At 39.0% G+C, this 15,095-nt stretch overlaps 1 protein-coding gene across 2 annotated transcripts in view; it reads right to left on the bottom strand.

Annotated features, from left to right (window-relative positions):
- Nucleotides 1-6,393: 6,393 nt before the first annotated feature.
- Nucleotides 6,394-15,095, bottom strand: part of LOC132392533 (polypeptide N-acetylgalactosaminyltransferase 5) — a 29,488-nt gene continuing 20,786 nt past the window's right edge. The window contains exons 8-11 of one of the 2 annotated variants that reach the window (XM_059966525.1): nucleotides 13,104-13,184; nucleotides 10,764-10,922; nucleotides 9,604-9,749; nucleotides 6,394-6,538 (exon numbers count right to left, since the gene is read on the bottom strand). In XM_059966525.1, the coding sequence (XP_059822508.1) occupies nucleotides 9,609-9,749; nucleotides 10,764-10,922; nucleotides 13,104-13,184 (381 nt within the window). In that variant the 3' untranslated portion in view covers nucleotides 6,394-6,538; nucleotides 9,604-9,608. Of the gene's footprint in view, nucleotides 9,750-10,763; nucleotides 10,923-13,103; nucleotides 13,185-15,095 lie in introns of both variants that reach the window. The other variant, XM_059966524.1, reaches the window with a different exon arrangement.

Genomic DNA, 15,095 nt, shown 5'->3' on the forward strand with positions numbered 1-15,095 from the left:
GCCCTTATGATGGAAATTTTTAAAGAATTAGGACAACGTAATAGAATTGGCATTACACTATCCAATTTCTAGGCCATTGTTTTCACTTTAGATTCTACATATCACAACTTATTACAATTTAAATGCAAAAATTATATGGCTTGTTGAATTCAAACCAGCAAAGTACATGAAATAAATTTATTGCAGCAGTAATCCAAAGAGAACTGTAACCTGCAGAGTTCATGTTTTAACTTTGTAGATTAATATCATCTCATTATTCTGCATCACAACTATGAAGCAAATCAACAACATCCATTTTTAAGAAAGTGATTAATTCATCCTTTAGACTAAAAATAATTATATATTGCACAATATTAAGTAGTGAATGGCCCCTTAAGGATCAGAATGTTTCAGCAAGATTGTTGCAATTAAATGCTGAACAACTATGCCTTATGTTAGTGGATAATCTGAATTAAACCTTATTCGTTTCATGTGACCATTGTTAATCAGGTCAAATAGATATTGTGGTAATCACGTGTATTGTTGAAGTTTTCTTTATAACTTTGTATTAGTCTGTTGTGAACAAGACTATTGCAATTAGGAATTTAGCAATTGTCATGAATGTAACTTAAAACATATGATTAGTTCTTATGTTGTTTATTACCCATTGCTTTTCTGTCTTAATATTTGTTTTGGTTCATTCTCTGCTTAAATAATAAATCAGTACACCACCCATCTTGAACAATTTGTATCTTGGTCTTTTACTTGGTGGCAAGTTTTGAGTAACATTCTTTCATATGCATCACAAAATGAAGACCGATTGTTCAACAAATATTGTTATTCAAATCATAAACACGAACAGGTCAGCAGATGCTGGAAATCCAAAACAACACATCCAAAACACTGGAGGAACAGGTCAGGTAGGTCCTGAGGAAGGGTCTCGGCCTGAAACATTAACTATCCATTCAAAGTTGTAAGTACATTTATTATCAAAGTATGTATGCATTATACAACCTTGAAATTTGTGTCCTAACAGGCAGCCATGAAACAAAGAACAATACAGCACAGTACAGGCCATTCAGCCCACAATATCGTGCCGACCCTTAAACCCTGCCTCCCATATAACCCTCCAGCTTAAGTTCCTCCATATACAAGAAACCCAAAAGAACACAAATAAAAAAAACCTGCCAATCACCCGAAGAGCAGATAAGAAAAAACATCATGCCCATAAAAAAAGAAACCAAAAAAAATAAAAGACCATCACACAGCCAATGTGCCAAGAAAAAGAACATATGCAAACAATAACTGCAAGCAAATAGCATTCTAAACTGAAGTCTGTAAAGAGGGTCCTATAGTTCAGCACAGAGCTGGGTTGTGGAGCCGGCCTATCCCTCGCCTCGGGCTTGGGCCCTGACACCCTGACCTTTGAGCCTAAATCAGCATCCAAACAGCAGATTCAATTGCCTCGACATGCTTGGGGGCCAGGACCCATTCCCATAGATGCTGCCTGACCAGCTGAGTTCCTCCAGCACTTTGTGTGTGTTGCCCTGTTACTCAAATGTTATTTTTCCCAATCAATATCTTCTTGTACCCAATATCCCAACAATGTGGTAGTGAGTTTATGACTGGGAAGTAGATTGTTGGCACTATGATCAGACAGCTTTAGTTCTCTGGGTGTGGTAATTTCGTGGCCAGAAAACTATTTCCTGATGTTTAAGTATGGGATAAAGTTTTAAAATGAAAAAGGAGCCAGGAACCACCGTGCTGTCAAGATTAAACAGAAATTAATATTTAAGACTATTCATACTATCAAACACTTTTCAAGTTCATCCTATACTGAGAATTCTTCAACATATTCAAACTGTTGACTAGATTTCAAGGCACTACCTCTTCATGTTTTAGTTATAGTACAATATCTATATTAAGACAGATTTGTATAGTCAACATGCAATGTATCAAGACTGTTTTTCCTAGCATAATAAACTGAATCCCCTTGAGAACGTGGGAACACCAAGCTTAAATGGAAATGTTATGCTCCATCTGGTGTAAGTTTCTATAAGTAACTTTACGGTGTCATCATTCACTTCAAGGGCAAGCTCACTTCACTACTTAGTCTTTTCCCAAAGTGGTCTAATTGTCAAAAATCACCATTTTGAGTAGTGGGCCCCCCTTCCCACCAAGGAGGAGACACTTTCTGCTAATAAACCAGATTATTTTTAAGTGAAGCAATGTTTAATCCTGAGGAGTAATACTTAACAGAAATTTATGACTTATAGAATTTCTAAATACGAGTACAGATCTTATAAACTAGAAAGACATACCAAATATTTGCAGATGGACAAGTCATCCATTGATGAAGCATGAATTATATACCTGCTCTCTACCAATTCCACCTGCCTTCTGACATTCAATTTTCCTCTTAATTGGCATCATTGGTTTGCAATGCTTCTCAACTAATTTATCAGGCCAGGTGGATGGAGTGTTTAATTAGGCCAACATGGACTCCCCTGTTTCTCTTCATTGGGGCATAGTTTAACTAGACCACCATGGATCTTTGTGTAAGTTTCGATTAAATCAAAAGGGTGAGAAAAGTGTCCAGTTAGAAGTCAAGAGGGTGAGCAAATAATGGAAGTTAAAACGTTAACATATTGGCCAACAACCAGTTTATCTATTAAGAGGAATAGATAGAGTGGACAGCCAGCGCCTCTTCCCCCGGGCACCGCTGCTCAGTACAAGAGGACATGGCTTTAAGGTAAGCGGTGGGAAATTCAAGGGGGATATTAGAGAAAGGTTTATTACTCAGAGAGTGGTTGGTGTGTGGAATGCACTGTCTGAGTCAGTGGTGGAGGCAGATACACTAGTGAAATTTAAGAGACTACTAGACAGGTATATGGAGGAATTTAAGGTGGGGGGGTGGGTTATATGGGAGATGGTGTTTAAAGGTTGGCACAACATTGTGGGTTGAAAGGCCTGTACTGTGCTATACTACTCTATGTAACCCTCTTGAACCCTGGACAATTTGTGCTACAGCTGAAAAAATATTTCATTTAATGAACAATGAACTACTTGATCTGTGAAAAGTTTCAGCTGTTGTGCTTAAAAGGAAACTGTGATTAATAATAAGGTCCTGGGTGCCTGGAAAGTGAATGTACATCACAGGTGAACTGCTACAATAGCTATGATGAAGGTAGTCGCAGGGTTCTTGGGAGGGGAGTCCCTTGACGTACATAGAATGACAATGATATGCTTCCAAGAATGAGTGGCGTCTGTGATTTGGAGGAGTTCTGATTTTGCCATGGTCAGTTAGAGTAAAAAAAATTATCTAGATTTTGTAGAGAAATTCACATTTGATTTCTGACACTTTCCTGTTGAGTGTCAGCATGTTTGGGATTCCTGTGCATGTACATAGAACCTAACAACACAGTACAAGCCCTTTGGCTGATAAGGTTGTGCCAGCTTTTTAATCTACTCTGAGGTCTGTCCAACCTTTCCCTCTTATATAACCGTCCATTTTGCTATGATCCTTGTGCCTACACGAGTTTCTTAAATGTTCCTAACGTATCTGCCTCTACTACTACCCCTAGCAGGGCATCCAGGGTGGTGGCTTTCTGGAATTTGTTGCCACATGCAGCTGTGGAGGCCAGGTTGTTGGGTGCTTTTAAGGCAGAGATTGATAGCTTCTTGATTGGATGTGGCATCAAAGGTTATGGGGAGAAGACCGGGAAATGGGGGTTGAGGAGAAGAAAAAAGGATCAGACATGATTAAATGGCAGAGCAGACTCGATGGACCAAATGGCCTAATTCTGTTCCTATGTCTTACGGTCTTATCACACACACCCACCACTCTCTGTGTAAAGAACTTAACTGTGATATCTCTCCTACACTTTCTTCCAATCACCTTAAAATTATGCCTCCTAGTATTTGCCATTATCCACCCTGGGATGTAGGGTTTCATAGCTCTCTGGATATCAACTCAATGATATCTCTAATCATTTTGTACATCTCCATCTAAAGTCAGTTCTCCATTTTTTTTGCTGCAAAGTGAGAAGCCCTAGCTTGCTCAACCTACCGTCATAAGACATGCCCTCTAGTCCAGGCAGCATCCAGGTGAATCTCCTCTGCACCCGCTCAAGTTTCCACATCCTTTCTGTAATGAGGTCACCACAACTGAACAGTTCTTCCAGGGTTTCACCTCGCATTGCTTCCTTATGAAGCATTTTACTATGATCTGTGAGATACTAACTAAAATTGTGCAAATTTTTCACCATGTAGCTGGAAATCCACTTGAGCAATTTCTGCCAGTTGGGGTCTGTCATCAGAATAATGCCTCTCTTCTGCAGAGCACTAATGCAAATACCAGATAATTTGTATGTCTTGGCATTGTGTCAGTCTCTAAATTTTAATGAATTTCTTTATAAGTGCATATTTTAGTTATTTTTCAGGTTTAATAGATTGAATGTTTTGATAATCTCATAAGGCTTTGAGCATCACTGCACATGATATTTTTGCTATTGGGCTGAGGCAGGTGATTGACTTAACTGAACGTCAAAGTCTTTTTCAACATTTTGGCAGGCAGGGCTGGTTCTGCACTCCCATGTGATAAGAATCATGCCTTGGAATGTCTTGTTGCTGCACAGGACCTCACTGGGGGGTGGGGGGGGAGGTGGGAATGATGAGTTATTTTCATCTGTCTTTCTCTTGGGCAAGTTCAGACCTGGTGTAGGATACCACTGTCTGTGTTTGTTATATTTTTAAAAATTGTATTTCAGAAGTATCCAAAGCATTATTACTTATATTTTGTAATTATAATTGGTACTTGCCTAAGTGGTGGCTACCATTTTACACTTGGCATTCTGCCCCAAAATGAGGAGATTCTGAAGTACTTCCATCTCTCAGTACTATTTCTGGTGGCCAAGCAGAGAGCCCTTTGCTCTGCATATAGCGTCACATGATACTTCCTTGGATTGGCATAATGTTCTATACAAATATCCACACATCCACTTTCAAAGCAACACACACTCACACACAAAATGCTGGAGGAACTCAGCAGGTCAGGCAGCATCTGTGGAAATGAATAGACAGTTGACATTTCAGGCCGAGACCCTTCTTCAGAACTGAGGAAGAAGGGGGAAGATGCCAGAATAAAAAGGTGGGGGAGTGGAAGGAGGCTAGTTGGAAGGTGATAGATGAAGCCAGGTGGGTGGGAGAGGTCAAAGGGTGGAGAAGGAATCTGAAAGGAGAGGAGAGTGGACCACAGGAAAAGGGGAGGAGGGGACCAGGTGGAAGTATTGAGCAGATGATAAGAAAAAAGTCTGAGGGGGAATAAGGAAAAGTGGGGGTGGGGTGTATTGTTTACTGGAAGGAGAAATTCATACACTTCCACTTTCTCCATCCGCTTGGCAGTGTAGGTGATATTTGTACATAGGTGGTGTGAAGGTGACAAATCTGTTAATTTCTGACATCCCATTTGTGCCAATAAGACTAAGTTGAGAACCTACAAGTAAATATTTGAGTCTATGTAAGTTCTGTTTCTAATTTTCAACCAAATTTCAAGTAAAACATGATCCTCACCAGATCATTTTATACATATTCATATCACACACTCGGTTAATTTTAATTCAATCTAAAATAACTCTATACACTTAGTGGCCACTTTAATTAGATACATATTGTGAATATATAAATCAGCAAATCATATAGCAGGAACTCAAGGCATAATACCATGCAGGTGTGGTCAGGAGGTTCTGTTGTCGTTCAGGGCAAACTTGAGAATGGCGATGAAATGTGATCTAAGCGACTGACTGTGGAATGATTGTTGGTGCCAGATGGGATGGTTTGAGTATCTCAGAAATTGCTGATCCCCTGGCATTTTCATGCTCAACAGTCTCTGGAGTTTACAGAGAATGGTGCGAGAAACAAACACAATCTAGTGAGCGGCACTTCCATGGGCAAAAATGCCTTATTCATGAGAAAGGTCAGACTGGTTCAAGCTGACTGGGAGGCGACAGTAACTCAAATAACCACACGTTACAATAGTGGTGTGCAGAACAGAGAACGTGTCGAACCCTTGAAGTGGATGGGCTACAGCAGCAGAAGCCATAAATGCTATTTGCTTACTTATATTAAATTGTATTTTCTCTCTGCACATTGGATGTTTTTTTATTTTTTTTAATGGATTTTTTTTTGCTGTCTGTAAGGAGACATATCAAGGTTGTGTAATACATACTTTGACAATAAATGTACTTTGAATTTTAAACATACACTCAGTAACAATTTTATAAGATATGGGAGGTACCTAATAAAGTGGACAGTATACTTCTTGCATTAATTCACTTCAGTGTATTAAATGTATTAAAACTGCTGGTACTTTAAAATAAGACAATTTAGTCAGCAATTTCAGTTTAAGTAGGTTTATTCACCACCATATGTGCAATGGAACATACTGGTGCTTATATTTACCACAACATTGTTCAACTTCTTGCTCTTTGTGGGGATAGATTCTACATCATTCAGTATCTTCTCCCGCAGCAAGTTTCTTCTCTGTGAGGTGACACGTTGCCTTTGTGATACAATTTTGAATAATAATGACAAAGGCCTGAAGCACACCACTTGACAAATTCAAATAAATACTTAGGTTAAAATAAGAGAAAAAAGAACAGCTTTGTAAAACAAATAATAAAATTTGCAGATGCTGGAAACCCATAGCAACAACACAAAACGCTGGAGGAATTCGGCTGACCAGGCAACATCTTTGGAAAACAGCAAACAATCGTCGTCCTGGGCCGAGGCCCTTCATCAGAACGAAAAAGAAGTCAAAATAAGAAAGCAGGGGATGGGAAAGGACAACAAGTTAGAAGGTGATAGGTGAAGCCAGGTGAGGGGGAAAGTAGGTGGGTAGGGAGTGGAGATGAAGAGGGAAACATTAACTATTTATTCTGCTCCAAAGATGCTGTTTGGCCTGCTGAGTTCCTCCAGCATTTTCTGTGTGTAACTTAGTAAAACCATTAGATGCTAAGAAAGTGACCATCAGTTTTTAAAAGCAAAATGACAAAAAAAAAGCAGTCAAATAACCTAGTGGGACTCAAAATATTTAGCTGTAATAAGAAATTATTATTTGACTAAAATGTTAAACAATTGTGATAAATGAGATATTTACAGCAGTGTGACCAAATTATTTACCGAACATTTAAGTAGAATTTTATACCTAGATTCCTCAAACAGAAGGCAGTACTTTCTCTTTTTGTCTAATCTATTGCATTATTCAGAATTAAAATATAGTTTAGTATTAAAGCTGAAAACATGATTCCCACTTAGCTTTGGCCTGTTTTCATCGGCAAACTGAGTGAAACAGCTCCCGAGGAATAAATGTGTGAGCCATTATCCGTCGAAGAGTTGTTTACAATTTACAGAAACCAAAATTAGAGAAAAGTCTTTTATTTCACAACAGTGCAAAATTATTTTGACATTGGACATTGCACTGCTTGTAGACAATGTGATTGGACAATGTATTTGTAATTAAAGCGTAACCTCTTCCGGCATCCAAGATGTCTAACCTAAAAGTTGTGCCAAGTTCAAAGCAGAAATATCTCTTTGCTGTGTTTTTTTAATATACAAATCCCTTTTCTGAACAATCAATTGTCAATATTTGCATTTTTGGAATTAAGTAAATCTTCCTTAACGGTTGCAAGGAAAACTTCGATTACCGTTGTCTCTATGAGTGATAGTACCATGTTCGAGTTCCAACACTAACAAAATTCAAAGCAACACACACAATGCTGGAGGAACTCAGAAGGTCAAGCAGCACCCATGGAAGAGACTACAAGTCGATGTTTTTTGGGGGGGGGGGTGACCTTCTTCAGGATTGGGAAGTAAGGGGGAGAACACCAAAATGAAAAGGTGAGGGAGCGGAAGGAAGGTAGCAAGAAGGTGATGGATGAAGCCAGGTAGGTGGGAAAGGTGAGAAGAAGTAATCTGACAGGAGAGGAGAGCGGACTGTAGGAGAAAGGAGGAGGGGACTTGGGGGAAGTAATAAGTAGGTGAGAAGAAGAAAAAAGTGTGAGTGGGGAATAAAGAAAGGTGGGGGGGGGGGTGCGGAAGGGATTTGCTTCCCAGAAGGAGCAATTACTATTTATACACTTGCACTTTGTCTATCAGCTTGGCTGTGTAGGTGATACGTGTACATAGGAGGAGAGGTGACGATGATCAATCAATGGATTTCCCACATCCCATTAGTGCCAATAAGGCTATACTGCGATTCTGAAAGTAAATATTTGAGTCTATTTAAGTTCTGCTTCTAAGTTTGGAACACCTGATTTCAAGTAAAACAAGACCCTCACCAGACCAGATTGTTCTATAAATACCCATACGGCAGGATAAGGGAGGGGAAGGAAGAAGGGGTTCAACTAACGAAATTCAGCCTATTCTTCTGTCATCTGCTCCACAGATGTTTATGTCTTGTTTGCCCTCAACGAGTTCAAAGGCAGACAAGCAAGAATAGCTTCTTACCTCAGTTCCCCACGCTTGCTTTGGCATTCAAGATGTTAAGTAGATGTTTTACATCTATGTCACTTTCCAGCACTAACACTATGTATCTCTATTTTCCAAATATTTAAACAACTATCTGTCTCTCGATGAGCATACTCAGTGACCGGACTCCATAGCACTCTTACATTGTGAATCCTGAAGATTCAGCATTCTTTGCTTGAAGACACTTCTCATCGTGGTTTGGAATATGGCCACACTTGTATCACACCTGATACAGCCAGGGGAACGCTAACTCTCTGTCTACTCATCTCACAATCTTGTGCGATTCGGGAAGGTCACTTCTCATTTTGTTCAAGTACAGGCTTCGTTTGCATTGTGTCTACTCATACAACATCACAGGTTTACAATATTACTATTACATTTTCCTTCACTGTTATTGGTCTTTTTGCTGGTCACAAACACTTTCTGGTGGTTATTAAACTTGATTACACGTTTGAATTACAAATTGCTATATAACATTCAGATGAAAATTCCTTAGAGTATTGTCCAAAATATTCAGGCTCATGTTAAAAGGAAACTTTTTGAAAATAGAAGCACTAATCCATCATAGAAGACTGCAAGCAAAATTCCCTTTTCATTAGAACCAAATGAAACACAAACTTAAACCTAAAAACAGAAATACTGTTTTAATTATTTTTATCTTATCCCATCTTGTGAGTTAGATGAATACTTAAAGCTTTCTTTTTGATACAGATATCAAAGTATGATTTTGAAAGCAAGTTCAAGTGATTTGTGTTTACTATTGTTGTAATAAATTAATTTCCAGTTTTCTAAATATAAAGTAGGTGAGAAATTACATCATATTAGATGAAACATAAGGTTTAATTTTTCTGTAAGAGCAGAAAAATATTATTGTTCATGATTCAAGCCAAGTATTGCAAAATGCCCTATATTCCAGTTCTCTTTGGTACCACTTGGAAATATTTATCTTTAAAACTTCTTCTCAGGCTATTGAGGTTAAGATCATACGTTTTTGTTCAACGTCATTGGCTTTGGCATCATCATCCCAAACAAATAATATTTCAAACAGGTAGCCCTTTAAAATGCCCGTATCACCACAGGCTGTCATCGCACCATTACCTCCATTAATCCTTATAATAGTTCGTAAATTTCCATTTCTGACGGGAGTTATCTGGATCACAAGAGTTTATCATCAAGACTTTTCCAAACAGATTACCTTCTAAACACAAAGGAAACTGAGAGACCTCCCAAAGGATATGATCTATCTACAAAACAAAAGAGACGTATTACTAGCATGTGCTAATAACGCAAGACAATCTATGACATTATATTCTATGGCACGGTAGTGTAGTGGTTAGCACAACGCTTTACAGTACAGGCAATCTAGGTTTAATTCCCGCCACTGCCTGTAAGGAGTTTGTCTGTTCTCCCTGTGACCATGTGGGTTTCCTCTGGGTGCTCCAGTTTCCTCCCACAGTCCAAAGACCTACTGACTTGTAGGTTAATTGGTCATTGTAAATTGTCCCCTGATTAAGACCAGATTAAATAAGTGAATAAATAATCATTCATCTGCCGCAGCTTTAAAACTCGTAGGCATGCTTTGCCTCATTCTCAATCTTTCCTAGTGGTTTCAGCCTACAGTGCAGACAAAAATGAACTAAATTTGAAAAAGGGTCAAAGATCTACTTTAAGAAAGTTTGAAACTTCTTGTAACACTACAAAGAAAGACTACTTGAAATGGAGTGGCCAATTGCACTCCTGTTTATAACTTATGGAGAAGGTTATCAGGAATCCATGACACAATCAATATTTTCTACTAAGGCTACTCTACAGTAAAAATAATCAGTAGATGCTGATGTAGCTTGACAGATGTTGATATTTCAAATGTTAATTGTTAATGGTTGACAGTACATGTTGTTGAAAAACTGCAGTGTAGCAATTTTAAATAGTACCTATACTCTACATGTGGTACTTTCATTCCAGCCTTGATGAAATTAGAAGTTACTGAAATAACACATCTGAAAGGGTGACATTGATTTGAAAGATTGGGGTATATGCCCCCTCTGCAATTGGGAATTGGGCACAAAGCAATGAATGGCCTATGTATTCATGAAGTGCTCCATCAGGGTCTAAGTACTTATTGTGTTTACTCCCCACACTGGAGCAAGATTCCACTTACATTGTAATTTATTACAATAAATTAATTCACTTTCAATCGGGGATGAGAGAAGAGATTCAGATGTCAATTTACTTTATGAAAAAGTAATGTGATTACTTACTAATGTTGAATCAGCTGTAAATGACTGATGGAGCCACCTCAGATTGTTGCTTTTTTTATTACAAGGTTTCATGCCAATTTCCCGTTTGGTGTCCAACAACGCCATGCACAAGTCCCTTTGTTGTATTAGCCTTAACCATGAATGGCTAAAGTGCTGGTTCTGTCAAGAAAATATTTAAAACATTTTTAACAAGGCTTTTGCAAAATACCAAGCACATTACTGCTTGCGAGGGGTGTTAGAATATTATAGGCTGGGAGAAGGCCCTTCGGCCCACATCATCTGTGCCTACAATGATGCCAGTTTAAACTAATCCCACATGGTCTAAGCTCCTCCATTCTCAGCCTGTCTAAATGCCTTTGAACTACTGCTATTTGCTTCAGTTGAACTACTGCTATTTGTTCCAGCCACTGATCACTCAATGTAAACAGAAACTTCCTTGGGGAGGGGTTGTGCAAAGTGGTGTGACTGAAGAGGTGAAATCCAATCTAAAAATTACTTCAAGTAGTAAGGAGAATCCACAATTTCAATTACTTCCCAATGTTGTTGCAGCTGTGGTCCAATGTTATTGCTAGGAATATGCCTTGCACAACTTGGGCACTCTCGATTTATCCAAACTTTTATTGGGATTCTAGGCAACATAAGTTATTCCTCCACAATTTGCAATATATTAGCGAGGCCTTTAACCAACTCTAAGAGCATTTTAGATTATTTCAAGACTTGGACCAAAATGGCATGATTAAGTTTTGCATATGACACCAAAATGATGGTGTGGTCGACAGTGTCTAAGTTGTCTAAGAAGGGTATTGACCAACTGGGAAAGTGGACGAAGAATTGGAAGATAGAATTTAACTCCAGTGAATACAAAGTGATGCATTTTTGGCAAGTTAAACCAGGGCAGGTATACTGTAGATTACAGGGCCCTGAGAGAACAGAGACATAGGGGTTCTAATACACAGTTCCCTGAAAGGGGTGATCGAAAGTTCAAAATTCAAGGTTCAAACTAAATTTATTATCAAAGTCCATAAACATCACCATACTAAGATTCATGTTCTTCAATAAATTCATAATAGAATCAATGGAAGACCACACCAACCTGGGCATTCAACTAGTGTGCAAAAGACAACAAACTTTGCAAATACAAAAATAAAGTAATAATAGTAAATAAACAAGCAAAAAAACATGGAGAACATGAGGTCAAGAGTCCATAGGGAACATTTCTATGCTGGAGTGAAGTTATCCCCTTTGGTTCAAGAGCCTGATGGTTGAGGGGCAATAACCCTGGTCGTTTGAGTCCTGAGGCTCCTGTACCACCTTCCTGATGGCAGCAGTGAGAAGAGAGCATGTCCTGCATGGCAGGGTTCCCTGATGATGGAGGCTGCTTTCTTGCAACAACATTTCATGCAGATGTGCTCAGTGGTGGGGAGGGCTTTATCTGTGAGGAACTGGGTTATAACTACTACTGTCTGTAGAATTTTCTGTTCAAGAGCACGGTGTTACCATACCAGGCTGTGATGCAGGTGAACATGGTGGTGAAGGTGTGTATGGCACGTTTGTCTTCATTGGGTCAAGAGCTGGGATGTTATATTACAGGTGTACAGGAAGTTGCTGAGACTTCTGGAATGTTGTATGCAGTTCTGGTTGCCATAGCATAGGAAGGGTGGGATAGACATGAGAAGGTTCAGAAAAGATTCAGAAGGATGTTGCCAGGGCTGGGGGTGGGGGGGGGGGGTGAGCAGCTTGAGTTACAAGGAAAGACGGGATTGGCTGGGACTGTTTTCCTGGATTGGAGAAGCTGAGTGGTAATATTTTAGAGCAGGGATTCTCAACCATTTTACTCCATGGACCCCTACCATTAACCAAGTGGTCCAAGGACCCCAGGTTGGGAATCCCTGTTTTATAGCCGTATAAAATCATGAAAGGCTGGACAGAGTAGCAAGCCATCATTTTTTTCCCCAAAAGCAGGTGGGTTTCAAACTAGAGGGCATTGTTTTAAGTGAGCGGGAAATAAATTTAATCTTTGAGGGGCAAGTTTATCATACAGATGGTGATGGATAAATGGAATGAGCTGCCAGAGGAAGTGGTGGCAGCAGGTACAATTACACCATTTAAAATAGATCTGGACAGATTCATGAATAGGAGAAGTTTAGAGGGATGTGGAGCAATGAACTAACTCGGAAAGGGACCAGTGGCAGCGTGACAAGTGTACCAAAGTGCTTGTTGTCTTGTTGTACAGGCCAATGGTTCTAAAATAGCTGAAGCTACAAAGAAAGTAAAAATACAATAAAATGTGCAAAAACAGAAGGGCACAAAGACTAAGTTCCAAATAACTTAATATCTTACCTTTTTATTAATATCACACAATTCAAATGAAAATGTGCCATTTTCAACAGCAAGGCATTTCCTTGTTCCAACATTAAACAGCTAAGAACAATAACAAGACAACAATGTTAAAATGTGGTAAAATCTTAAGTTATCCTTCTATCTATATTTCTAAAATACATGTGAAATTATGCTAAATCATCAGAATGTTTTATTGGCAAAGAGGAAACTGAAGACTTCTTTGCACACCCTTGGCCTGTTATGTAATCTGAAAATCACTTTTCTCATTTTAAAATGAAAATGAATTATTTTTTAAAAGCAGCAATTGGATGAAATTTAGTAGCACATAAAGCTTTTGTAAATCTGCATCCTGTGAAGTAACGACCAGAGATGATAGTGCCTTTTTGTTGATGGCGCAAAGCAGAATCTCACAGAAATAGTTTCATATTTTGACTATATAGCGTAGCGTTAAATACAGCTAGGTGTCAGAATCAGGGGAGTAAAATACAATACACTTCACGAGCAGAAAACACTGATGCATATGTGATACTAAATTGAAGTAAATTTTGTACCTTGCTTTAAATTAAGATGACAATGAAATAGTTCTGAACATATTTTCCATCATTTTATTACAGATTTTGTTTATAAAGTCTGAATGTCAATTAATGATTGTTGCAGGATCAACCATGAGAAATTCCAATGGCCTACCATTTTAATTCACCATCACACTTTCAATCAGATCATTGTTGCACTGTTACAATAGAGCCCAACAATAGTTTGAGAAACAAGAACATGGCTCGTGGCAGTCATCAGGATTCGATACTGAATTCTCCAATTTAAGCTAGCTCTTTCTGCCTTTATCAGACTTGGCCATTTCTCTGCCCTCTATTTTTGCTCCATTCAATCTTTTTGTTTTAAACTGTTCGAGTCTAGCCTGGTGGGCATATCCCGCAGCTATGATATTAACAACAAATTACACAAAGAAGTATAATCTGCAACTTAACAGCCACATTAAATAATTTGGTGTCTTTCTACAGGAGATGTTCTATTTGTTCTATCCATCATCTCTGTCTCTGAAAGCTAACTTGTTTTCTCTCTTTCCCAGTTCTGTTGTAGGGTCCCGGACCTGAAATATTACCCATCTCTTTCCACAATTTTCAGGTTGTTTAGGCAGCAAGAATTCGAATACCGCTGATATCTTGACAGGTTACAGAGGGTCAACGTCATGGGGGAAGTTTTTAAAAAAAAATTGGTACATAGTGAAATCAGGTCCCATTGTAGATCAGAAAATAAATGGAATGGGACCTGATTCGAATTGCACATTGGCAGCAGACCTCCGAATGAACAATGAAAACTAGGCAAGTAGAATTCCATTCAGCTAAATGATGCTGAACTCGAGTTTAAGGAGGAAAGCAAACACAGCAAAAGCTGAGGGAAGATTGATAAGGATGTGAAGTCCTTTGAGAAAACTGTATTATTTTGTCACTAACTCATCCTCTAAATTAACCATGTCACTACTGGAAAATAATCATCAAACACGAGGAAATCTGCAGATGCTGGAAATTCAAACAACACACACAAAATGCTGTGGAACACAGCAGGCCAGGCAGCATCTATAAGGAGAAGCGCTGTCGACGTTTCGGGCTGCGACCCTTCGTGGTTTTACAGTCACATAAAATTTAAGATCCCGCTATGTACAGTTTGATTTATTGATAGCACAAAATTCCAGTAAGATGGCAGCATGTTCGATCGCAGCAGCTTCTATGGGGTCAACCAAAGGTGTTACTGTGCTACTTAAATGTATTTTTTTTTATGATCGCAAGATCCTGCTGGACAGTAACTGGTTTATTGTTAGACAGCAGGGGAGCTGCATGGCCTCGGTTGTAGGAAGGACTGCACGTCAAGCTGAGGTGTCGCCTGCGTACAGCTGCCTAGGAGCAAAGCCTTGGAGTCACTGTGTGGCACGGCATCCAAGCTGGAGTTGGTGCTGCCCCCTTGTGTTTGCTCAGTAGA

This window comes from Hypanus sabinus, chromosome 4 (genome assembly GCF_030144855.1).
Source record: "Hypanus sabinus isolate sHypSab1 chromosome 4, sHypSab1.hap1, whole genome shotgun sequence".
In the NCBI taxonomy this organism is placed as follows: Eukaryota; Metazoa; Chordata; class Chondrichthyes; order Myliobatiformes; family Dasyatidae; genus Hypanus; species Hypanus sabinus.